Here is a 27,120-nt window from a genome sequence, read left to right as displayed (position 1 = left end):
CAAGTCCAGTCGCAAAACAGAGACATGCTGAAACGTGTGGATTCTGTGGATGCTATTCTACTACAATGCCTTTTTATGGATCATCTGCATTTTTGTTTTGAATATGAAGCCCAGATGACAAGTGGAGTTTTGATTATGGTAATATATATATTTTTAAAAGAGAATTTGTCTTCCTAAAGATGATTTGGATCAAATGGAATAGTCGATGCTGCATGCTCCRATGTGTGGTTCACTTTGAATTGTGTATTTGTTGTAGCCTATTTTGCTGTTTTTATTGTGTTCCTAATTTGCTTCTCTTTGATAGTATTATGGTAAGTACTGGGCATGTCTTGGCAGCACTCCTCTGATTAAGCAATCAATGGACCAATGTTGTTAAATGGAAATTACATAATTATTACCCAGACTATTTGATGATGGCGCTGACCATTAAAACAATAATACAGTTGGTTAGGGGTTTTATTAAGGAAAAACATTCAATATATGAATTCTACCTCTACATGTAGGCCAAGGATTTGGTTTTCAAAAATACATATTGCACTCCATTAGTCCAAACCTATGGCAGAATTAATTAAATCCACCAATGCATAAAAATGTTTAACACAAGTTCAGAGGTTACAGTCACTCAACACTCACTCTTACAGAAAACTCACATGATTTCACTATAAATTTCACATGTGAAATCATATGAAAACTGTATTTTTGGAAAACTTCACGTGATCACGTCTTCACATGTTTAACTTCATGTGAAGACGTGTTCCATGTTTAACTTCACGTTATCACATGTTACTTTACATGTTGTCATATGTTATCACATTAACTTCACATAAGATTACATTTGATCACATGAAAACATTCACATGTGAAATTCATGTGGTTACTCTATAAGGGGAGTCACTCCAAAATATTTGTAATCAAAGTATAATGTGATCAAGAAAGAGGATAAAGAAATTATAATGTGAAGAGAAAACATCTCAAATCCTACAGCAAACCAGCAGCAAACCCATAATACATGCAGTGGAAGTACAGTGTGTCCTGTTTGGATGGCTTCATTTCCTGTTGGAACAAAAACAAAATTGTAAAAAATAATCCATGTATGTATTTCATAATCGTTCTTTTCTTCTTGTTGTACAGTTTTACTTATTTATTCAGACACATTTATTTGACTATGTTACCTGGGTAGTGTGTCAGTGTTGATTTCCCTGCGAAAACAAATGAAGAATTGAACGTTATGGTTGAATTTAATAGCAATGATTTTGCTTTTGTTTTGTTTACTAAACTGCTTATTGCTAGTTTAATTAAAGTAATAATGTGTTTATAACATACATGTGTTGAATAAAATAAAAAGTAAATTGTATGGCAATATTAACCATCAACCCCAATATTAACCACCTTTATGCCTGATTTGAAATTTACTGGTTCACTTTGAAGTTGGTTACACCATAGGTTACACCAAATATCATAATCCAAGTGGAATACATTTTTATTTAACTAGGCAAGTAAGTTAAGAACAAATTCATATTTACAATGACAGCCTAGGAACAGTGGGTTAACTGCCTTGTTCAGGGGCAGAACGACAGATTTTTACCTTGCCAGATCGGGGATTCTCTCTCTCTCTCTCTCTCTCTCTCTCTTTGTGTTGGTTTGTTTTTTTCTTGTTTGTCTTTTCTTTGGTTGTGTTTGTTTTAGTGTTTACTTTGTTCTGACAGTGTCACCTTCTCTTCTTTCAGCTGTGTGTTATCTTGTCTGTCTTTTTTTTCTCTCTCTCTCTCTCTCTCTCTCTCTCTCTCTCTCTCTCTCTCTCTCTCTCTCTCTCTCTCTCTCTCTCTCTCTCTCTCTCTCTCTCTCAATATCTATGACAAAAAACAAGTTGGCTGAAGCACAAACCAACTAGACCACCAGGCTAGGGTTGAGTAGTAGTAGTAGTAACAGTAGACTACTCACTGCTGGGCCACCAGGTTGAGCTACTGCAGTGAACACTCTACTAATAGTAGTGACAGTAGACTACTCACTGCTGGGCCAGGATGAGGGGGATGCTGGGGCTGTCAGTCTGGAACGGTGGGGCCGTTTCCCTGGTGCGAGCGTTGAACATGGAAAGGGTGGAGAGGGGAGGAGGGACCCCACGACACCCAGCCATGCTCCGCAGCTCACTGGTGTTACCATGGATGGTGTGGTGGTGGTAGAGCTGGATACTAAAGGAACAGACAGAGGGGAGGAAGATTTATATACATTAGTCAAGTGTGGGGGTGACACTAAGCTTATCCTTGGCAATTATCATAGTATAAAATATTAGACATGATGTCTTTGTCCATCTTCCTTAATCTTCTTGATGGTGTGATGTAATACATCTTCAGTAAATGTAAATAGTGTAGTGGGTTTTGATATGTGGAATGGAAGGCTACGTACTCTGGTGTCTTTCCATCTCTTCTCTCACTGCAAATAAAAAACAAAACATGTTATGTAACAACTATGAATAGTAATACAAAGTTGCCAAATGTAAAGATATTTCATAAGTGAAGGTTGCTAGGTTTTCAGTGATAAGTTGTAGCTGGTTGTTATTACTTAACAACATTAGAGGACTAATGCCAATCTCAGTGGAGTACAAAAATAACATACACTCCCTCTCGTCTGCAGCACATGATGTATGCCAATAGGAGACACAGGATGATGGCCAGAGCCAGGGGGACGATCACAGTCACAATGTAGTCTGGCAGGAAGTCTCTGGGAGGGGGGGACTCAGGAGGGTCATAGACCCCCCCAGCATCCAGGATACCTGGGCCCATGGTGGGGGCAGGAGGGGGGATCACTGGTCTGGACAGATCAATCTATGTACAGTAGACACAGGGATGGCAGAGGAGGATACATATTTAGGAGGGAGGGAATATAAGGTGATGACCGTGTTGATATGCTATTTAATGTTATTTAAATTATTAAAATGCTTGTTCCCTCCAATCTACTCCTTGAGAATGAATTGCAAAAAACATGTTGGCAAGGCTTGTGTGTGAGGCAGATTTACCATTAAATGCAGCTCTGGCTTTGGATGTGTGTAGATTAGCTCACTCTACAAGAATTTGACATAATACCTGCAGGTGATTCATTTCATTATTCATTCAGATAAATGTCACTGTTAGTAATGTTATGTTTCCCCCCAAAGTAATCTAATGACAAAAAATTATGTTTTGGATATACCAGTGCTTGTGGACTCACCAGGGTGGACTTGCACCAGGTGACACAGTTGCCTGGGTAGGAGCAGACCTTGCAGTCCCCAGGGATCTTGGCCCTGCCCCCGGCCTCACACTGTCTCCTATGTTCAGCAGTCTGGAGCCTCAACAAGCACTCAGAGAAGTACTGGTCTGAACCCACCTTCACATACACCCTGGGACCCAATGCATGACACTGGCTTAGTTAACAATGACTGTAATGTGCTGAAAACGTCAATAAAATATTCACTTGATTTAAATTTCAGTTTGAGTTTGACCTCTTTCATCCCCCCCAAAAAAATTGATACTGAAAATGCTGAATGTTTTCTGATCATTGAAATTAAATCTTCACGTTGCATGATTTAACGATTTTTGTTCAGATACACTACCTTTCAAAAGTTTGGGGTCACTTATAAATATTATTGTTTTTTAAAGAAAAGCACATTTTTTTCCCCCATTAAAAAACATAAAATTGATCAGAAATACAGTGTAGACATTGTTAATGTTGAAATTGACTATTGTAGCTGGAAACGGCAGATTTTTATGGAATATCTACAAAGGCTTACAGAGGCCCATTATCAGCAACCATCACTCCTGTGTTCCAATGGCACGTTTGGGGTCACTTAGAAAGAACATTTCTAAGTGACCCCAAACTTTTCAATGGTAGTGTACATGTACACTACAAGGCCTAGTTGGGGAATGAATAGTGTGAATTCATAGTGTACTTCTCCTTCTGGTCTGGGATGCTCTCTGTTGAGAGTTAGTATAAGTGACAGTTATCGACAGTTGAAATCTGACACTTCTTTACCCTTCGTAGTGTCCAGCCAGAGGCAGAGGGACACGGCCACCTCGGTCCAACGCAGACGTGATATTGACAAAGTCCAGCCTGTCTGTCTTCCACATCCTCATCATATCCTGCCTGATCTCTTCCTGAACTGTAGAGGGCAGCACCTTCTCAATCTCCCTCAGTGGGATGAAGAACTCAGCCTGGTAGGGCATTCTCTTTGCTGAAAGAAAGGCCAATGGGAGAAACAAATAAACCAGTATTCACTGCACCCAATTCATTACTTTTGATCAGGCCTCATAGGGCTCTGCTCAAAGGTAGTGTGCACTATATCGGTCATTCTACAGAAGTGGTGTAAATCGGGGGTTGAAAAAAAAAATCACATTTGTATCCTATTTCTCCCAAACTTTAAGCACATATGTCTTCTAACATATGACAGATAAACATATCTACACACTGTTTGTATTGAATATTTGAAATATTTACCTGAATTCCTTACCACCCCACTAAATGTGTCACTACTAGCATAGTGTAAAAGTTGCAGTAAAGGGAGCACCACGCTCATTAGTGATCATTTTGATTAACCTTCTATTACAGATTCATTTTAGAAATCTTATTTGCATACCAAATTAACAAAATAGTAAAAATATTATTTTTAAGTTGGTTTTCAAAACCTTAAAATTTAATTTAGAGAAATATAATCTCTATTGTTCTCTGTAAAATGTTCATTGTTGATTGTATGAATCTAAAACTTGTTAATTGATTGAATTACTTATGCATCTAATTAATTATGTTTTAAAATGTTTAAGTTTACCTATCTTTATTTTGGCAAAATAACAGGCGTTTTGGTGTCAAATGCCAATCATAAAGATAAATACAGGGCTCTAGATGGGACTAACTCGTTTTGGTATAGGCATTGCCATAGATTGCTTCCACCATTTAAAACTAGTCAACTGGGTGGGGATTCCTATGGGTTGGGAGGGATCAGCTTATGATCAGAGTGCATTGTCTTCTTCAAATTGCTTATGGTTTGTAAAGCAAAGACTATCCAGGAGCCAAGACCAATATTTATACCAAGACATTGGTCCCAAGATCCAGACCCAGTGAGTTGAGACCATGACAACTTAAAGACCGAATAGATCAAGAGTCCATGGGCCCTTCTTCAATTGTAATAAACTCAAGTAGAGTAAACTTGAGTACAGCACAGTACAGTAGAGCATAGGAAAGTAGGGTACAGTAGAGTAGGTTGCAGTACAGTAGATTACAGTACAGTACAATATAGTAGAGCACAGTGCAGTATAGTACAGTAGAGTACAGTAGAGTAGGTTACAGTACAATACAGTACAGTACAGTACGGTACAGTACAGCAGAACACAGTCAGGTAGAGTACAGTATAGTAGAGAACAGTATGATAGTGTACAGTATAGTACAGTACAATACAGTAGAGTACAGTCCAGTAGAGTACAATACAGTAGAGTACAGTAGAGCACAGTAGCGTACAGTGCAGCATAGTACAGTAGAGCTCAGTACAGTAGAGCATTATAGACGTCTGTGTTTTGCCAAATATATGTCAATGTTTGGGCTTTTGGATGGTTGGAGCCCAGTGCTGGCTATGCATCTCAATACTCTACACTTTTTCCTGAAGTGTGCACTTGTCCACATGGTGGTCCTCTGTAGCTCAGTTGGTAGAGTATAGTGCATACCACTTTAAATTGGAGATAGCCTTAATGGTGCTGCTCGTGCTGTCATAGACTCCATAATGGCACAGATACAAAGATATATATCTCCATGGTGTCAATTGTTTCGGTTGTGATCGTTTCGGTTTGGATCATTTTTGACTGATTTTGGACTTTAAAGAGGTCCCATAGCTAACATATCTTTCATTTGGACAGATGTACATCCCAGCAAACATATACTTTAGTCCCAAAACCATACTTTACATATTTCCAACTTGCTCACAAATTCTCTCCAAAATGCTTGCAGTCAGACTAATCCCATCACCTGATATGTGTAGGGTTTTAAGGGACATTTTAAGGGACATTCATTCTAAAATCTTTTAAAGTGTGTTTCTGTAGTGACATCAAAAGTGGGGACAGCATTTTTCAGAGAAAGATTTTTAAAAACTAAACCACAGGAGCCTGCTGAGGAGAGAACTCCTCATAATAATGGCCAGAACTGAGCAAATGTAATGGCATCAAACACCTGGAAACCATGTGTTTGATACCCTTCCACCTTATCCGCTCCAGTCATTAACACAAGCCCAATCTCCCCAATTAAGGTGCCACCAACTTCATGTGAAATAAACAAAAATAATTATTAGATCAGTATCTTTCGATGTAATAATAGAACAACTCAATATGTTCTATTGAAATAATAATGTTAAAAAATAATAATCATGAATTTTCAAACATGACGTTTAGGAGTCAGGGTTTGGGACAGCCACCTCTCAATAGATATAGGTGTATAAACAATGAATTTATACTATATCAGTTGAACAATATGTTTGTTATTGCCGAAGTTTGGATACTTTTTTGGGGTGGGACAGCAATTCACACCACTTCTGTAGAATCACTCATATAGGGAATAGGGTGCCATTTTGAGCCTTGGTAAAAAAGTAGTGCCATTTTGGATGTTTAGACTCGATAGTATGTTGTAATATATTATTTCCCAGAACTGTTCTCCCATCACAGAATACACACCTGGAGGGTCAATCGTTATGATCAGTCTGTCTCTGAATGTGTCATAGCTCCGTTTGTTAGTCACTATGATCTGAAATGGAAAGAGAAACAGTGAGATGTTAAAGGATGGCCGGGATGTCTTAACACCCTGGCCCTCCTACAATCTAAGCTTGATGCCCTCAATCTTACACAAATGATCAATGAATCTACCAGGTACAACCTCAAATCCGTAAACACAGGCACCCTCATAGATATCATCCTAACCAACCTGCCCTCCAAATACACCTCTGCTGTCTTCAACCAGGATCTCAGCGATCACTGCCTCATTGCTTGCGTCCGTAATGGGTCTGCGGTCAAACGACCACCCTTCATCACTGTCAAACGCTCCCTAAAACACTTCAGCGAGCAGGCCTTTCTAATTGACTTGGCCCGGGTATCCTGGAAGGATATTGATCTCACTCACTCAGTAGAAGATGCCTAGTTATTCTTTAAAAGTGCTTTCCTCACCATCTTAAATAAGCATGCCCCAATCAAAAAATTTAGAACCAGGAACAGATATAGCCTGTTGTTCACTCCAGACCTGACTGCCCTTGACCAGCACAAAAACATCCTGTGACGTACGGCATTAGCATCGAATTGCCCCCGCGATATGCAACTTTTCAAGCAAGTTAGGAACCAATATACACAGGCAGTTAGGAAAGCAAAGGCTAGCTTTTTCAAACAGAAATTTGCATCCTGCAGCACAAACTCCAAAATGTTCTGGGACACTGTAAAGTCCATGGAGAATAAGAGCACCTCCTCCAAGCTGCCCACTGCACTGAGGAWAGGAAACACTGTCACCACCGATAAATCCACAATAATTGATCATTTCAATAAGCATTTTTCTACGGCTGGCCATGCTTTCCATCTGGCCACCCCTACCCGGTCAACAGCCCTGCGCTCCCCACAGCAACTCGCCCAAACCTTCCCCATTTCTCCTTCACCCAAATCCAGATAGCTGCTGTTCTGAAAGAGCTGCAAAATCTGGACCCCTACAAATCAGTAGGGCTAGACAATCTGGACCCTCTCTTTCTAAAATGATCTGCCGAAATTGTTGCAACCCCCATTACTAGCCTGTTCAACTTCTCTTTCGTATCGTCTGAGATCCTCAAAGATTGGAAAGCTGCCGCGGTCATCCCCCTCTTCAAAGGGGGAGACACTCTAGACCAAACTGCTACAGACCTATATCTATCCTACCCTGCCTTTCTGTCGAAAGCCAAGTTAACGAACAGATCACCTTCTCCGCGATGCAATCTGGTTTCCAAGCTGGTCATGGGTGCACCTCAGCCACGCTCAAGGTCCTAAACAATATCATAACCGCCATCGATAAGAGACAATACTGTGCAGCTGTATTCATCGACCTGGCCAAGGCTTTCGACTCTGTCAATCACCACATTCTTATCGGCAGACTCAACAGCCTTGGTTTCTCAAATGACTGCCTCGCCTGGTTCACCAACTACTTCTCTGATAGAGTTCAGTAGATCAAATCGGAGGGCCTGTTGTCCGGACCTCTGGCAGCCTCTATGGGGGTGCCACAGGGTTCAATTCTTGGGCCGACTCTTTTCTCTGTATACATCAATGATGTCGCTCTTGCTGCTGGTGATTCTCTGATTCACCTCTACGCAGACAACACCATTCTGTGTACTTCTGGCCCTTCTTTGGACACTGTGTTAACTAACCTCCAGGTGAGCTTAAATGCCATACAAATCTCCTTCCATGGCCTCCAACTGCTCTTAAATGTAAGTAAAACTAAATGCATGCTCTTCAACTGATCGATGCCCGCACCTACCCGCCCGTCCAGCATCACTACTCTGGACGGTTCTGACTTAGAATACAAATACCTAGGTGTCTGGTTAGACTGTAAACACTCCTTCCAGACTCACATTAAGCATCTCCAATCCAAAATCAAATCTAGAATCGGCTTCCTATTTCGCAACAAAGCATCCTTCACTCATGCTGCCAAACATACCCTCGCAAAAACATACCCTACTTTGCAACCCAGTATCTCTACTTGCACATTCATCTTCTGCACATCTATCACTCCAGTGTTTAAGTTGCTAAATTGTAATTATTCGCCACATTGACTGTATGTTTTCTTATTCCATGTGTAACTCTGTGTTGTTGTTTGTGTCGCATTGCTTTGCTTTATCTTGGCCAGGTTGCAGTTGTAAATGAGAACTTGTCCTCAACTAGCCTACCTGGTTAAATAAAGGGGAAATAAAAAATATCTTATCCTTAGACCATTACAAGCTACATACTGTGCCCAGAAATATCCTTCACATTCATGCTTCAAATATGTTTAACATTTTTCAATGCAAAATCATACATATTCAACCGAGAGAAGTTATAAACTAGATCCTCATGACAGTGTGACTGTATCCCAAATGGTACTCTTATCCCCAACCTGGTTCTGGTCAAAAGTAGTGCACTATGTAGGGAGTAGGGTGCTATTTGGGACGCAATCTGTGTGTATCTCAGAGCACCCCTATTTGATGAGTCTGCTCTGTGTACCTCTATCATACTCTTTCCCTGGGCCAGTGGGGTGCCGTAGAGGAAGCCGTTATCATAGTGGTGCCTCTGGGTAAATCGAAGCCAGCCAGGCAGGTCCGGGAAGGACTGCATATTGCACTTAAACAGCATGGGATCATTGTAGACCCGCCCTGCTTTTCAGAATGGGAGAGTGGGAGAGAAGAGAGACGCATTATGGTTGTTGGTTGTATATCATTTCAACCTTACCGACACCTACCTGATGATACCCGCTGGTTTGTTGTATGAATGTCAGTTGGGACATAACAATACATGTATTGAAGCTTTAAGTGTAAAAATATGAAGAAATTACAATAAACAACCAACATTTATATCTATTCATTGGGAAGGCTTTACATTGTTAGATTATTGCTATTAGTAACCACAAGCTTCAACCCACTGGGCACGAACTAGTTAAATCAATGTTGTTTCAACTTAATTTGTCAAAATATTGTATATTGTACTATTGTACTATTACGTGGAAAATATTATTTTTTTAAGTTATCAACTGTTGTTTTGAATTTCAAATTTCAACCACAGGATTATGTCATCATGGTAATCATTTTTCTAAATAGACAAACCTTGTATAAAATATGTTGAATTTGTACCTTTGAAACCATGTCAGATCTTCAACTTAATATCCACTATAAGAATACAATAGGCTGGACAGCACCTCCTACTGGAGAGTTGATCTATCTACAGTTATCCCTCCAGTCTCACATCCAGGGTTTTAACAACGCCCAGCCCTGCTTAGCTTTGATCTTTTTCAATGACTGTCACCAATGTGCTATCATGGGAACAATTGTTGAAAAATATCCACTTAATAGATTCACTGTTGCTATCGAAGTCATTCCAAAGTGTAGGTTCAACAGAGCAAATGAAATGAAACCAAACCTTATCAGTCGTATATCATCAAAGATGCTATTTAGGCCTATATCATTTGGGAAGTCATCAACAGCTGTTATTTAAATTCAGCCCAGGATTCAACTAAAAATAGACAATACATATAGGCCTAGGGTTTCAAGCGTTGGTTGATTTCAAATAGAATCTACATGTTAATAATAAATACGTTCGATTCAAGTCTCCATCTCAACCAAAAATAAAAGTGAAATAATAGGATTAGATCAAATCAAGTTGTATTTAAAGTATATGTAAAGTTTGATTTGATTTAGTCCTATTAAAACCAGTCTCAGTGGCACAGATGGAGCTGTCCAAGTAGAAGATACATCTCCTTTAAAACTTGATATTTGTTTGTGTTGACAACCAAACACAATTCAATATAACTTTTGCAATACAGTAAATAGTCTTTTAACTTCTCGACAAGTTAACAAATTATTTTCTGGATTCAGGTCTCCATCTCATCCAAAAATGTAAGTTAAAGAATAGGATTAAGCCAGTGGCTCAGATGGAACTATCCAAGCAGTAGATACATCTCCTTTAAATGTTGATGTTTGGTTATGTTGTCAACCAAACACAATTCAATATTACCTTTGGAAGACAGTAAATACCCAAATGTTAAGGCTATCTTACAAACTAATGTAACAGTATATATCCAACCTTAAAATAAGTAACACAGCCATGGACACATTTTGAGGATACAGTAACAATAAATGTCTTCTTATGTTCAGGGTCACAGGTCTGTGGAAATCTTCACAATTGCTCTATTAATCTGCACAGAATCTCAAACAGAATTGATCACTTATACCATACTTTAATGTAATCTCAACTAACTGTAATCCAAGTAATTTGATTGTGCTATTAGATCAAGCACAGTGAAAACACATTAAGCTTGTTGTATTAAATAAACTAAATACCTGACATTGTATTCCCATTTMAACTTTAGTGTGCTTTTAAATGGTTGAAAGCACAATGATAACACAATTAGGTGACAATTAACCAAGAATATGACATTTTCTTTCATTGGAATTTGGTTGTGCTTTTAGATGGTTGAAAACATAATAACAAATTGGAATTCAACAAACTTTTGGCAGTCTTTTTGAGTGGGTGAAAATAGGTTGGAATCTCATTGATTAATGTACATGTATCTACCAAATATTACCCACGTTGAAATGACGTGGTGTGCCCAGTGGAAAGTTAAACTGTACACTAAGAGGTGACTTACTGAAATCTCAGCCTTACCATAGTGTTTCAGGAAGGGTTCAAATTCATTCTGYAAGGTCTCTCTCTGCAGCTCGAACACAAACAGCTGTCCCACAGGGGTATAAGCCTTGATGTCTGCCTTGACCACCAGTACACTGGTCACACACACTGCGTACATGTAGATAGGAGCACAAGTACCAAAGGATATCACTATTGGATATGGCAAAGTTACATGAGGTTACAAATAACATGAAACTTGGACACTGAACTGATTTGCACTTAAACACCATGTCCACACCACTACGCAGCATAGCTGTTAAAACTATATTTTCTGTCATTTCACATGATGTCATAACTTAAAATTTTTATATATACTGGCAGCACAATATGACTCCTCTTGTCAGACACCTACTATATTTAATCACTGGTAAGTTCTCTAAAATATCCATCATAAAACACAAATTATATTAGCTATAGAAGAAGTGATCTTGGTGAATAATAAAACAGCTTGTCAATGTTGTCATATTCACTATTATAAAGTAACAAATACTTAACCTTGCCTATTAAAATAAATCTCCAGCCTGTCCAGTCTGCCATCTTGTTTTGAGCTGTGATTGACAGGGCCAAGAGGAAAGGAGGGCTAAGTCACTCCCAGTCAGCCAGGCACTTCAGGGCTATTTCTGACCCACACACTATACAGTAATAACTTCCTAAAGTGTGCGTGTGAGTACATGTGTGTGTGTTTGTCTGTCTGCATGTGTGTGTGTGTGTGTGTTGTGTCATGTGGTGTGTGTGTGTGTGTGTGTGTGTGTGTGTGTGTGTGTGTGTGTGTGTGTGTGTGTGTGTGTGTGTGTGTGTGTGTGTGTGTGTCTGTAGGTTTGAGGTATAATAAAAACACTAGCCGTGTAGTCTGCCTTCCTTGTCTAACTGTGTCACGTTGACACCTTCCCCTAGTCTTCCACCCCTCCTATACAATGGTAGAAAAAACTATACTGAACAAAAATATAAACGCAACATACAACAATTTGATTGATTTTACTGYGTTCAAGTTCATAAGAAAAAAACAACCAATTAAAAAAAAAAATGCATTAGCCCCTAATCTATGGATTTCACATGACTGTTGGTCACAGACACACAAAAAATGGGCCTCACAATGGGCCTCAGGAACTCGTCACGGTATCTCTGTGCATTCAAATTGCCATCAATAAAATATAATTGTGTTCATTGTTGAACACAATTGACATCAGCAAACCGCTTGCCCACACGACACAATACACGCGGTTTGCGGTTGTGAGGCTGGTTGGACGTACTGTCAAATTCTCTAAAACGAAGTTGGAGGCGGCTTATGGTTGAGAAAGTATCATTAAATTCTCTCGCAACAGCTCTGGTGGAAAGTCTTGCAGTCAACATGCCAATTGCACACTCCCTCACAACTTGAGACATCTGTGGCATTGTGTTGTGTGACAAAACTGCACCTTTTATTGTCCCCAGCACAAGGTGCACGTGTGTAATGATCATGCTGTTTAATCAGCTTCTTGATATGCTGCACCTGTCAGGTGGATGGATTATCTTGGAAAAGGAAAAATGCTCACTACCAGGGATGTAAACAAATTTGTGCACAAAAGTTGAGAGAAATAAGCTTTTTGTGCGTATGGAAAATGTCTGGGATCTTTTTTTTCAGTTCATGAAACATCGGACCAACACTTTACATGTTGCGTTTATATTTTTGTTCAGTGAAGATTCCCATTCATCATATTCAATCAATCCTCCTAATTATCTGCCAATTGTGATTCCACAAAATATATGTGGGGAGAAAGTTAACAAAAAATAAAACAAATAAAAGCTATTACTGTCACTCTACTGTTTAATTTCTACTACTGAAACACCCCTTAAAATGTATCTTCTATGTTCTCTAAAAATGTAACTGCTGGTTGATGGGTCATTCTATATTATTCACACTGATATCACTGACTTTCCAGTGGCTTTCGTGAATTAAATCAAATATGTAGCTATGCTACTATATCTAGCCTACACCTTAGGCTATGTAATCTTAAACTATATCACGGATCATTAAAAAAAGTAGACTAGGTTAGCCTTATGCTGCATTGAAAATGCAACTATGTACTGTATGCGTCAGGGTGTGTGCACAACATGGCCTGTCTCAATGGGAGTTCTGCTTCTTGGTTCCATCTGTTGTAAATTCGAATAAAAATACATTAATGGTCGTTATGTTAACCGTTATCTGCCTATATATTCTGAGATAGCTCATTTACAGTCTATTCGTAGCTAGGGYAAACGCATTGGACTGGCACAGTATGGAGCGCATTATCTAGATGCAGACTAAGAGGCATAGTCTACTCTACGCCCTCACAAGAATGTAGGCTATCACCGACTACTGCTAAAACATTGTATAACATATTATCATCAAACGTGTAGGCTAGACAGGCACTAGTGAATGCAGGAAGCGACGATATAAAAAGGATACATCATCATTGGACACAGTAATCTGATGCGTGCTGGTTTTGATTTCTTCAGGGTCCTAAAGTGCCCAAAATATTCAGTGTAAAGAAGATTTCTGTTTATTTGACTCGTCTACTTGATATCATAATTGTAATTATATAGAACTCGTGTATGGAGTAGACCTTCACATATATTGATTATCACTAGGCTAATATTCAAGGACTAAAAACGTAGAGTGAACGCGAACGGTGCTATGACCCAGTTTCGTCCCATCCTCAGTAGCAGTCTGCTTTTACGCGAGCGAGGAGGACCCAGAGACAGAAATCAGCAGTTCAGAAAATCAAGAGATCAAAATGATGATGATGCTGCTGCTCTTGAAAAGGGATTAAACTTAATAAATCTGTCGTCAGTGGAAAATCCAGCGTTCATTGGGTTACTGTTCTAGTTTTCTGCAGTGATGTTTTTGTAACCAGGGCATTTTCTCCAGGTTTTTCGTCAGGTTGGTGTTTTAATTACTAGCGAGTTTGACTAATGAATGCATCGTTTTTCACTTTCCTCCATTCCATAGGATTGGGATACTGGATGCACGCGGCCTAAAACAATAACCTTAGTTTTTTATTCTCCTGCTATTCAGTTCTAGTCGGCACGTAGGTTCACCGTCTCCCCAACTGAATTGACTGTTGGTGAGAACGGACCGATTTGTGCTGACAACCGAGGAAGAGAAAGGGAGAGATGCCGTTGCTGAGCAGCCGTTGTGAAGCTTGACTGATCATGATGAAGACCGATACCTCATCTTCCAAGAGCACCGGCTCTGGTTCGACGCTGAGGAGCCCATCCCCGCACCGGAACGCATACGAGGCGGGGATACAGGCGCTGAAGCCTGTGAAGGACAATGCTGCAAATGGCGATTATATGCAGGAAGGCCCCCGCGGCCGCCGGAGCTACGGCTCCAACGTGCACCGTATCAAGAACATGTTTCAGCAGATGCAAGGCCCAGGGAGTACATCTCCCGGCGGGGAGGGGGAGGGAGGGGAGGACCTGGAGAAGACTACTGAGAGAGTGCGTCTCTCCCTCCCCAGAGCCGGTAGCCTGAATGAGAATGTGGACCACAGCGCGTTGCTGAAGCTGGGATCCACTGTCTCAGAGCGGGTTAACCGGTTCGACCCCAATGCCAAAGAAGAGAACGGGCAGGCTCCCCTAGCCTCATCACCCAGCTACTCCAAGCTGCAGGAGACACGGAAGATCTTTGAACAACAGCAGGCGGCCCAGCAGCTGGAGCGGGAGAAGCAGGCCGCTGCCACCAACCGGGTCCTGCTGAAGACAGAGCGCACCTCTGGCCTGGGCTTCCATGATGGCAGGCTGGACGTGGTGGCCCGGTTCAACGGCAGCACAGAATCCCTGGACAGCCTGGACACCACCGAGGCCGTGTCCCCCACTGTCTCCCAGCTCAGTGCTGTCTTTGAACGGGCCTCTGAGCTCCGCAACAACCTGCACCGCCTCTCCTCCACCCCTCCACTGCCCTCCCGGGGGGTCAGCACCAAGGTGGGGGTGCAGCTCAACTCCAAAATCATCTCCAAGAGGGCGAACCGTGCTTCTGCCCTCCCAACTGCCAGCCAGGAGGAGGAGGGTGGTGGGGGGCGCAGCCAGAGGGACCTGGATGGGCCTCCCAGAAGCCTCAGGGCTAAGGCTGCCCCCTCATCCTCCTCTACCTCCGATGGCCTGAACGGAGGGCAGAATGGAGGCCACAGTGGCCCGACACTCCCCGAGCCCAAAGAGGGCCGAGATAAGACTGGAACCCAGGCCAAAGCTGAAGGCCAGTCTGAGGATCACTCTAGTGACCAGGAGCCCAGCAGCACATTAGTGAAAGCTGACATCCACCACATCTCTCTGGAGAATGGGGAGAACAGTACAGAGAGCGAGGCCCAGGTGAGGGAGACCTCTCCCAAGGGCACTAGCAGTGAGAGAGGGAGGCAGGGTGGAGATGGAGTGATGGGCCAGGGGGGTACAGCGGAGGAGGGGGAAGAGAGACCTGTAAAGGATCAGTCAGGGGGAGAACAGGTGGATATCAGAACATACAGCGCAGTGGGCGAGGACTCTGGAGGGAGCCAGCGGGATGAGGAAGAGGAGGATGAAGATGAGCCGTATGAGCCTGAGTCCAGCTGTCATGAGAAACCTGGGCTGCCTGAAGAGGAGGACCCTCCACCCAGCCGGAAGATCTGCTTCAGCACGGGGCCTATCAAGGTGAGCTCACACTCTAATAGAATATACATGGTCACGTACACACCATTGCACTGCATTCAGTTATATTTAACATGTCACAGGCTTCCATATTTACAACCAGTCCTTTTGTAGTAGTGTTTGACTTGGACACTACCACGGATTTCCTTCACGCCATACATGACTATATGCTTAGTCATTTCCCCCCTTGCCTCCTCTCCCCCTTGCCCCCTTCCTCTGTGCCAGTAGCCTTGTTCCCAGCCAGTTGCCACTGCCTGCCTGCATTCCCACTGTGCAGCTGACATGGCCCTGAAAGAACCAGTCTGTAGATCCTTATCTGAAATGCAGTGGGAGCTAGCGGTAGCTCCCTCTCTGTCTCTGTGGCTCTCTCTCTGTGGCTCTCTCTCTGTGGCTCTCTCTCTGTGGCTCTCTCTCTGTGGCTCTCTCTCTGTGGCTCTCTCTCTGTAGCTCTCTCTCTCTGTAGCTCTCTTGTAGCTCACTCTCTGTAGCTCACTCTGTAGCTTTCTCTTGTAGTCTCTATCTCTCTGTTGCTCTTCTCTCTGTAGATCTCTTGTAGCTCTCTCTGTAGCGCTCTCTCTGTTGCTCTCTCTCTCTCTCTCTCTCTCTCTGTAGCTCTCGCTCTCTTCTCTGTAGCTCTCTCTGTAGCTCCCTCTCTAAAATGCTTTCTGTCTCTCAGTAGGTCTCTCTCTGTGTCTGTAAATAATTGTTAGGGAGGAACAAAGAGTCAGAATAATTAGCGTAGCTGCTTTCTTATTGTGTGTTGGGATATTCTGACTGGCTATACTTGTAAAAGGTCAACAGCAGTGCAGTGGTTGGTTATATATGGATGGCGGTAATGCACCTAAAAAGAGTACACTGCCATTAAAATCCAAAGAAGAAGAACGGTTGAGTTATGTTGGTGGTTGGTTCATTCCCATGTGCGTTAGTAAGTTACAGTACTTTGCTACATGAGGAAGAAGTAATATTGATGATTTCTCCCAGCATGGTTATCCTGATATGGCTGTAACCTCCTTTTTCCAGACTTAGCATATTTACTTGCCTGCTTATGGGCCATATACTGGAGATGGCTTCCCATTTTATTCAAACTCGTTAGGTAGGTTTATGCTACCAGAACACCTATCCCAATGGGCAATCCACAACAGTTGTCTGGATTTCACAGAGAAGTGAACATTCACACATTTGCAATGTATTTTCTACAAACCGATATGATATTGATATTGAATAAAAAATGAAACTGATATTGATTTTCCATATCGTTGCCCATCACAAATGATTCTAGACATAGACGTATGTTATTGTAGACACTGTAATAAGCTGGAGGCTACATCCATGTCAGGGCTAGGAGGGGAGAAGTTGATTCAGTGTCTCTACTGACTGGGAAGTGTAATGATCCAAGAAGCAGTGTACAATTCTCTGCTCCCCCAGCTCAGTCTCACTGCTCTGTCATGAGCGGTGTCCCAAATGGTAACCTATTCCCTATATAGCACACTACTTTTGACCGGGGCCCACTGTAGGGAATGAGCTCTGGTCAAAAGTAGTGCCTCATGCAGTGCAGGAGTAATCAAGTAATATTTGAGAAGGTCCGGTCAGTAAAATGTCCTAGGTGGTAAAGGTCCAGATGGATATTGTCATTTATCAGCATAGTAACAAACCCCACCTTGCAACCCATGTGACCCCAAACTGTTAACACTCCTCTTGTTGGCGGAGAGAAAATGTTGCTGTTTTAAAGCTGAGTTCCTGCAATTCTACGCATTTTTCCATGCCTTATTTGTGTTTATATGATACCAGGGGCCAAAGCCTGACTGAGCCACACCCCCCCCAAATAATATTATTATTTTATTTACATTTTGTAGTCGGGACCCGCGGTCCGTATTGACCCAGTTCTGGGTCCGGATCCAGACTGTGGTCCGCCAGTTGAGTATGGGAGATGTAGGGAATGGTCGTTGGTCAAAAGTAGTCCACAATGTATGTATCTCCCTCACTAGCTTTACGCACCAGCTGTCAGAGCAGCTCACAGATTACTGCACCTGTACATAGCCCATCTATAATTTAGCCCAAACAACTACCTCTTCCCCTACTGTATTTATTTATTTATTTTGCTCCTTTGCACCCCATTATTTCTATTTTTACTTTGCACATTCCACTGCAAATCTACCATTCCAGTGTTTTACTTGCTATATTGTATTTACCTCGCCACCATGGCCTTTTTTTGCCTTTACCTCCCTTATCTCACCTCATTTGCTCACATTGTATACAGACTTATTTTTCTACTGTATTATTGACTGTATGTTTGTTTTACTCCATGTGTAACTCTGTGTTGTTGTATGTGTCGAACTGCTTTGCTTTATCTTGGCCAGGTCGCAATTGTAAATGAGAACTTGTTCTCAACTTGCCTACCTGGTTAAATAAAGGTGAAATAAATAAAAATATTTWAAAAATGTAGAGAATAGGGTGCCATTTGGTATGTAGCCCTGTTCTCTGCTACCCCAGTTCAGTCTCACTGCCCTGAGTTCTCCAGCATTAACATGGAGAGAGAGAAGCCCTAGCTCTGCCAAGTCAAGTGTGCGTTGATACTATTAAGTCCCACACTCACACATGCAGCGCCAGCTCAAGCAGCTACTGAAACAGCTCTTGCAGCTATCATGACCATCCGTATTGAAGTTCTCTCTCTCTCTCTCGAACAGAGTCATGCATCGTCAAATTGTGTTTGACCAATGAAGCAATTGAATCAATGTTGTTTCCATGTCATTTCACTGAAATGACGTTGAACCAAAGTGGAATATACGTTGAATTGATATCTGTGCCCAGTGGGTAGGCTATTTCATAAGATATGTTATATTTCAACCAGTTATGATAACCCATCATTCCAGATCACTTCAGTAGAAGAAGTTGTGACCCTATGAGAGTATCAAAAAGAGAAAACTGTGACTTCCTGTAATGTTTTACATTGGCTCGCCATCTGCGTGGTGTGACAATGCAGCAACAGCTCATTAGACCTAACAGAGAGCAGAGTGGGTCGGTCTGTGCTGTGGGCTTGTACCCAACAGCAATAACAAAAGTCTATTGCATTTCTGTAGCGCTTTTTATAACAGAAATAACACTCAAAGCGCTTTGTGGCTGACTGTCTCCCTGTCTTTTTGATATGTTCAAGTAGAGCTCGGAAAGTAAACCGAAAATTATAGACACCAATCAACTTATCGCAGGCATTTTGCTGATATCGTTCGTTACAATATATTACAGAAATGTGAAGTTTGAAACAAAATTTGTTTGCTAATTTGGGTGAAAGTTAAACTGTGGTGCAGATGAAGGTTAGAACTTGTCATTCTATTTATTGTTATCGCATCAATTCAAGCAATTTTATCTCAATATGGATTTTTGTCCATATCGCCAAGCTCTATGTTCAAGAAATCTCAAAGCGCTTTGTGGCTGACCGTCACAGTCTTTTTGATATGTTCAGTCTAGTACTACTGTACCCAACAGTGGCTGTCCTCTGAAACAAACCCTCCCATCACACTGACACAGTCCTTCACTCTGTATCAGAGTCTCTTTAGTTATTTAGATTGATATGGGTACAGTGGGAATGCATGGGAGTCAGAGGGAGGACAAATTGAAGGCCCTTTATTTGGTGGCTAAAATGTCATGGTTTAATGACTGCCAGGACTTTGGTCAAACAGTATTGTCACTAGCTTTTTTGTTGTTGCTGAATGTCTCTGTCTCTGTGTGTGTGTATTTTTCTTCTTTCTTTCGCTGTTTCTATTGCTATCTCACTGTCTCTCTATCTCTGTGTGTCTTTCTCTGTCTCGCTGTCTTTCTCTCCCTCGGTGGTACAGGAAGTGCCCGTGCTTGGCCATTTTTTTGGTGACTATTTCCCCCTCATCGTATCTGCGCTCTCTCTCTCTCACCCAGACGCCCACACATAGGAGTTGTTGTGGTGACAGCCACTGGGGTCTGTGTCAAATGTATTTCTTTTTTTCTCTTCTCAAACTGGCACAAACAGCATCGCTGGGGTAAAGTTCAGTTCACACTACTGGCTTTGTTCACTCTAACACCCTCCTTTCTCTCACTCCCTCTCTTTTTTTTCTCTCCATCTGTCACCATTCTCCTCTTGTTTTATGATAAGTTGATAAAAATAGCAGCATTGTAATTACCACAGACAGGCCTCTCCTTTGGGCCTGTCTGCTTGTTGTAAACACAGGAACCTGCTCTCCGGTTCCTCACTTCTTATTTGATTTGTTGTCCTTACTCTATATTTCCTGTTTTACATCACTGTATTTCATAACTGTTCTCTCCTATTCTCCTGGTACAAGATGCTTTGAATTATTGATCCTAATGTTGATTGGAGCGATTTTAATGTATGTGTGTTTATGTGTGTGTATGTGTGTGTGTGTGTGTGTGTGTGTGTGTATATATAATTTGTTTTATAATCTCCTTTGAATTTGTACCATGTGTGTAGAAAAAACTATCTGCAACATACACTCTTTCAACCAGGAACACAATTCCCGTTTGTCCCTCTTCAACTATCTTTCCACCTCTGTCCATTCTTCACCAATCCCCTCTCTGATGAATATTTACAGCCTACACAGTTGCATCCCATAATAGTCGGAGCTAGCTCCAGTCATGAATACACATTTGATAGTTTTTTTTACACTGTCTGCAATTCAAACAAATAAAGAATACAAAAATAGTCTTTGATGTGATTATAGCCCAGTAGACTTTGTTGACTAGATATTGAAATGGGTTGAAAACTTATTTAGCAGGTATGTTTGCAAGCGTTAGTAAAATTGAGGCTTTTTACTTGGACCACAAGGGAAGCCAGAGAGATGTAATGCATCACATTGTGGCCAGGTATGATAAAACAGGTTCACTGGTAAAGGACAATTGGCCAGTCATCTCACACACTGTCTACCAAGTGAATCTATTGGCCAGTCACACATTGCCCATGAGAGGGGGATGGGGGACCAGACAGATTATCAGCAAGGTCATTCTGTCCCACTTTTTTTGGCTGGGCTGGACCATATTATACAGTCTATGGGCTGCACCGTATTATACAGTCTATGGGCTGCACCACCCAACTCAATGCACACCACAGTCCTGCTGCATGCAGCCTCTGTGCGGTTTCTGTATGTGAAGCTAGGGCTGTGGAGGTCATGACATTTTGTTAGCAGGTGATTGTCAAGCAAATAACTGCCGGTCTCATGGTAATTGACCGTTAACATTTAGCATCTCATGGCTTCCACGCATAGCCTACAAGCCACTGGTGCAGACTTTTGGAACATCTACATTTTAAAAAGTATAATAAATCAATGTTAATATAGCCTACACCATCACAATAAATCCATGTATTTATTTTAGACAAGTCTAAAGAAACATGATATGAAGAAAATGTAATATATTTCAGAAGAACAGAATAGCATACTCTGAGTTGTCCTTATGTTAGGTCCAGATCTGGCTATGCCATATGGCTGTGGGCTACACTAGTTCATTTAGCAGACAAGATTAGCTTAYAATTCCGTGGCATTATTTGATATTATTTATAGTATGAAGAATACAATTGAACATAAAATAGAAAGGATGTTTTCTCCAAATGAAATCTGAGGGAGTGCGCACATGCAGCTATTCTGTGTTGAGCGGTTAACTAGGGTACGTGGGACGGTAACGTCCCTCCTGACCAACATCCAGTGAAATTGCAGAGCGCGAAATCCAAAAATACTKATTTCAAATATTTAACATTCTTGAAAATATGTGTTATACATCAAAATAAAGCTTAACTTCTTGTTAATCCAGCCGCTGTGTCAGATTTCAAAAAGGCTTTACGGCGAAAGCAAACCATARGATTATCTGAGGACAGCGCCCCGCATACAAAAACATAAAWCATATTTSAACCAGGCAGGTGCGACACAAAAGTCAGAAATAGCGATATAAAAAATGCCTTACCTTTTTATGATCTTATTCTGTTGGCACTCCAAAAGGTCCCAGTTACATCACAAATGGTCCTTTTGTTCGATAATGTCCTTCTTTATATCCATAAAAACTCAGTTTAGCTGGCGCGCTTCAGTCAATAATCCACTCAGTTTCCCTCCATCAAAATGCATACAAAATGAATCCCAAACGTTACTAATAAACTTTTCCAAACAATTCAAACAACGTTTATAATCAAACCTTAGGTATCCTAATACGCAAATAAACGATACAATTTAAGACGGATAATAGTATGTTCATTACCGGAGATAAATATGAAAGAACATGCTTTCCTCCACGCGCCTGGAAACACTACTGCCAAAATGGGAGCCACCTAGAAAAACTACAATTTCTGGGTCATTTAAAAAAAAWKAACAGCTTAACTCTTTCTAAAGACTGTTGACATCTAGTGGAAGCCCTAGGAACTGCAATCTGGGAGTCTTGGCCTTATTATTAAAATACTAGCCATTGAAAATAGTGGTAAGCTGAATTTTTTGGGGGGGGATGGTTTGTCCTCGGGGTTTCGCCTGCCATATCAGTTCTGTTATACTCACATACATTATTTTAACAGTTTTAGAAACGTTAGAGTGTTTTCTATCCAAATCTATATGCATATCCTAGCTTCTGGGCCTGAGTAACAGGCAGTTTACTTTGGGCACGCTTTTCATCCGGATGTCAAAATACTGCCTCCTACCCCAGAGAGGTTAACAAAGAAATGGGTTCTCCTCTATTCTTAATTTAGAGATTCATGCAACTTTAGTTGTGATTCAAACATTGGGCTATATGTTTTGATTTTTAATATGTTCTAAGGCTGCATGATGCGACTAATGATGATTTGAGAAAAGTTGCATGAAAGGCATGCGCTCTGCTTTGTTTCTTTCACAGCCTGCACACACTTCATCAATCTCTCATTCAGAATTTGACAAGCTCTTGATAATGCCTAGAATTTCCCGGCGGCATCCCCCTAGTGTGACCATAACGCCCCCTAAACAWATCCATGCCTTTTGCGCCCAGTGGACGCTGTGCCCTTGGGCTGAATATAACAATTATAATTGCCTTCTTTCAGCTGCGTGTTKCGAAGCACCTCTCACTCACATGGTTCTCTCAGATATCTCAATTCTTATTAGCCAATACCCGTCACTTGATTGAGGTCTTCTCACAGGCATCTATCTCAGCTCCGAAGTAGCTACAAGTGAGGACAGACACATCGGGGCCGCAACTGCGCACGTCCTTCTTATCGAATTCCGAGGTGCATATTGAAGATGTTAGAAGGACTGTCCACCTTTACTTTTCGTCAGCCAACAAGATGAGTAGGCCTAACGAACAGCAAAAGCACTAGCCTACGAGAAATAATATTCCAAACATAGTCTGGGACCGTTGTGGGATGTGATAGATCCCAAATGAATACACTACTCATATCAAAAAAACTTTCAAAAGCAATGATGCTCATGCAACCGATCAAAACGTTTAGGTTAAAATMTTGATAAACTATTAGGCTATTTCTTCACATTATAAGCGCAATAATCCGCAGACGGCAGTAGGCTATAAGTGCGAATGTTCCAAAATGCAATCAAMTAGCGGGAAAACACAATTTTCATGTAATGCTTTATTATAAAGGTGCATTTTTATGGTGAAAATTATCTTCCCCAAACTGTATGCCAGTTCAGGCTCAACACCKGTTGCAAAGCGGATTAATGTGCTTAATTAAGAAGTTATTTGGCCATTTTAGTTGCGATTCAAACCTTATCAAAACATATAGGCCTACTGGCTAGGCTACATGAGGTGGGGGACTATGATTGGAAAAATTTGAAAAAAAGAGGCATGTGACATTTCTTGCCTTACTGCACACAAGCTGGGCATCATTCACAAGTGATTAATATATCATTCAGCACTCCATTACTCTCCTTCTTGGTCAAATAGCCCTTACACAGTCTGGAGGTGTTGGGTCATTGTTCTGTTGAAAAACAAATGATAGTCTGACTAAGCGCAAACCAGATGGGATATATCAAATATCAAATTTGGACTCATCAGACCAAAGGACAGATTTCCACCAGTCTCATGTCCATTGCTCGCGTTTCTTGGCCCAAGCAAGTCTCTTCTTCTTATTGGTGCCCTTTAGTAGTGGTTTCTTTGCAGCAATTCAACCATGAAGGCCTGATTCACACAGTCTCCTCTGAACAGTTGATGTTGAGATGCATCTGTTACTTGAACTTTGTGAAGCATTTATTTGGGCTGCAATCTGAGGTGCAGTTAACTCTAATGAACTTATCCTCTGCAGCAGAGGTAACTCCGGGTCTTCCTTTCCTGTGGCGGTCCTCATGAGAGCTAGATTCATCGTAGCGCCTGATGGTTTTTACAACTGCACTTTCAAAGTTCTTGACATTTTCCACATTGACTGACCTTCATGTCTTAAAGTAATGATGGACTGTCATTTCTCTTTGRTTATTTGAGCTGTTCTTGCCATAATATGGACTTGGTCTTTTACCAAATAGGGCAATGTCCTGTATACCACCCCTACCTTGTCACAACACAACTGATTGGCTCAAATGCATTAAGAGGGAAAGAAATGCACTTTTAACAAGACACACCTGTTAATTTAAATGCATTCCAGGTGACTACCTCATGAAGCTGGTTGAGAGAATGGCAAGTTTGTACGAAGCTGTCATCAAGGCAAAGGGTGGCTACTGTGAAGAATCTCAATATCAAATATATTTTGATTTGTTCATTTTTTYGGGGTTACWACATGATTCCATATGTATTATTTATTAGTTTTCATGTCTTCACTATTATTCTAKAATGTAGAAAATAGTAAAAATAAAGAAAAACCCTGGAATGAGTAGGTGTGTCTAAACTTTTCACTGGTACTGTATATGCGGAAGCTTATACATTTCCAGACCATTCAGATCTGCAAACATTGACGAATTAGGGGGAAGGGGTGACGAACACATTGGAACTGACTGTGATTGTTTGTTTGAGGTATCCCTTCCTTATATTTAGCTTGTTTATGCAGTTTAATTAAGGTTCAATTGTCATCAGGAGACTTAGTGGGATTAGGTGTTTGTTGTAGTTACGTCTGCTTAATTCTCGGAGAGACGTTAAGTCTGWTATACGTGCTAAGATTGTTTGTGCGGTTTGATTAAGGTTTGATTGTCTTCAGGACAGTAAGTGGGAGATTGAGTGTTTGTTGGCGGTAGGCCCACCTGAGTGATTCTCGGAGGGACGTTAAGTCTGTGCTGAGCTTGTTGCTGCTGTGGTTTGATTAAGCTACAAGCCAGCTCTCGGAAACCAATTTATCACACATCTAGWGGGTTAATTGCAACAGATATCCGGTACATTGAAATGAAATGCTCTGAGACTGCAAGTAGCAGATAGACTGCCTGTTCTGAACTATGAATGAAGATGTTAATAGGACACATGAGACAACCAATCTCATCACTTTCCATCCCATAATTCTACTTTGGTAGTTGAAGAAAGCTCTGACTAAAGTGCCATTTCAATGGGACATGGGGAGAATCTCGATTGCATTGCCTTGATTCCTCACGTCCACTCTCCTCATCTCCTTCTCAAAACCCATTGGATGAGAATGTCAGAGGGGAGGGATCTCTGACCTTTGCATCCAATGGGTTTTGAGGAGGCCAGGACAGAGGATGCAAAGGAATCAAGAAAATGCAATTGAGATTCTACCATGCATGGAGAGCAAATAGTTTACAGTGAAAACMAACATCTTGTAAAAAAGAAAATGTAATAGGAAGAGCGACTAAGAGTGTWATAAAAAAACGTGTGGAACGCCCCAGTGGTAATGTTAATAGGTTAGCAGCTGAGCTTGTGGAGAGACTGTGTGGAGAGGAACATGCTATTTCTGTTGTGAGAAACCAACTAAACTCACCCGTCAACACCACATCCACACAGCCTCTTGGGTTTCCCCTTTTGGGGAAAGCAACAAGAGGAGGAACAGGGTAAACTGCTTTCTACTAGGACCGCGTTTCCCAAACCCGGTCCTCGGGAATCCAAMGGGTGCACATTTTAGTTTTTGCCCTAGCACTACACAGCTGATTCAAATAAATAATGATCATTTGAATCAYCTGTCTAGTGTTAGGGCAAAAACAAAAACGTGCACCCTTTAGGGGTCCTGAGTACAGAGTTTGGGAAACCTGGTACTAGGAGGATGTAACCAGTTGACCACAATGTTACCCAACCACATCCCTCCCAGCCAAGGGCTGTGTACCAAGTGGCATCCTATTCTCTAGTTCAGGGGTAGGCAAKCCTGGGCCTGGAGTGCCGCAGGCACTTCGTGTTTTGGATTTAACTGACCTGGAAGACCAGGTATGTTGAATTTAGGCAATGTACACTGTGTTGATCAAATCCTRGAGTAATTAACCTAGTTTTGACACAATTGGCAGGAAATGCTCAATGCTTCAGYTAGTGAAGGGGAAACAAAGCTTCATTTGACCAAGGCCATAGGGACTAGGGTGCCATTTAGGGTGCAACCTAGGAGCCATTGTGGTAATTGTTGAAAAAAAATATACTAGCATAAGGGCATGCCTCTATATACCTCCCATAGTACCAACCTAGTCATTTGTTTGTTGCTGGGGTTTTTAATATGTGATACATTCCAAGTGGTTTCCCTGTTTGGTTTCCTTGTTCTGACACAAACAGAAGGGGTTAGCTTAGTTTAGCTACTGGCTGCACACACAGCTTTTGTAGGGCGGTTGGTGGCAGAGAGGGTTGGAGGGAGGGTTGTTCCTGGCCATCTGTTAGCCACTGTGACCTATTATCTGTCACAACTGGAGCAGCAGCAGCATGTATCCTGCCCCAGCCCTCCCCCTGCCCTGCCCCAGCCTCCCCCTGCCCAGCCCCCCACCTTAATCCCAATGTTTGTCTCCTGAAAGGGGGAAAGGCTGGCAGGCAGGCTCATGTCGCTCATTGACTGCCACAATGCCACCTTATCTGCCCCGCCCAGCTCAGCCAGGGTTCATCGACTGTGTGTGTGCGTGCGTGCATACAGTACAGAAGGGAGGGAGGGAAACAGGGAGGATATGAGAGCATCATGTAAGATGATCAGTGTCTGTCCTTTAGTGGGATACTCCCATATAAGGAAGAAGTAAATCTCTTGACTTTGGAAGGAGAAAGTGTTAGCTTT

At 41.6% G+C, this 27,120-nt stretch overlaps 2 protein-coding genes across 4 annotated transcripts in view; one reads left to right on the top strand and one right to left on the bottom strand.

The window, feature by feature from the left end:
• Positions 1 to 549: 549 nt before the first annotated feature.
• Positions 550 to 11,987, bottom strand: sgca (sarcoglycan, alpha). 2 transcript variants are annotated; one of them, XM_023993460.3, is made up of 11 exons: positions 11,885 to 11,987; positions 11,364 to 11,492; positions 9,210 to 9,361; positions 6,681 to 6,750; positions 4,006 to 4,204; positions 3,205 to 3,373; positions 2,614 to 2,822; positions 2,404 to 2,430; positions 2,010 to 2,189; positions 1,173 to 1,199; positions 550 to 1,053 (listed from the first exon to the last, which is right to left on the bottom strand). In XM_023993460.3, the coding sequence occupies exons 1-11, from the start codon at positions 11,919 to 11,921 to the stop codon at positions 1,047 to 1,049; spliced, it is 1,206 nt and encodes a 401-aa protein (XP_023849228.1). In that variant the 5' UTR covers positions 11,922 to 11,987; the 3' UTR covers positions 550 to 1,046. The 2 variants fall into 2 exon arrangements, with proteins under 2 accessions (XP_023849228.1, XP_023849229.1); XM_023993461.2 differs by having other exon boundaries at positions 9,210 to 9,358.
• A 1,863-nt stretch (positions 11,988 to 13,850) lies between these two features.
• Positions 13,851 to 27,120, top strand: part of LOC111967981 (neurabin-2) — a 24,460-nt gene continuing 11,190 nt past the window's right edge. Inside the window, exons 1-2 of one of the 2 annotated variants that reach the window (XM_023993457.2) lie at positions 13,851 to 14,283; positions 14,419 to 16,025. In XM_023993457.2, coding sequence (XP_023849225.1) covers positions 14,556 to 16,025 — 1,470 coding nt within the window. In that variant the 5' untranslated portion in view covers positions 13,851 to 14,283; positions 14,419 to 14,555. Of the gene's footprint in view, positions 16,026 to 27,120 lie in introns of both variants that reach the window. The other variant, XM_023993456.2, reaches the window with a different exon arrangement.

This window comes from Salvelinus sp. IW2-2015, linkage group LG8 (genome assembly GCF_002910315.2).
Source record: "Salvelinus sp. IW2-2015 linkage group LG8, ASM291031v2, whole genome shotgun sequence".
Lineage (NCBI taxonomy): Eukaryota > Metazoa > Chordata > Actinopteri > Salmoniformes > Salmonidae > Salvelinus > Salvelinus sp. IW2-2015.
The sequence above is the reverse complement of the archived record's forward strand: the minus strand, read 5'-3'. Positions and strand labels throughout refer to the sequence as shown.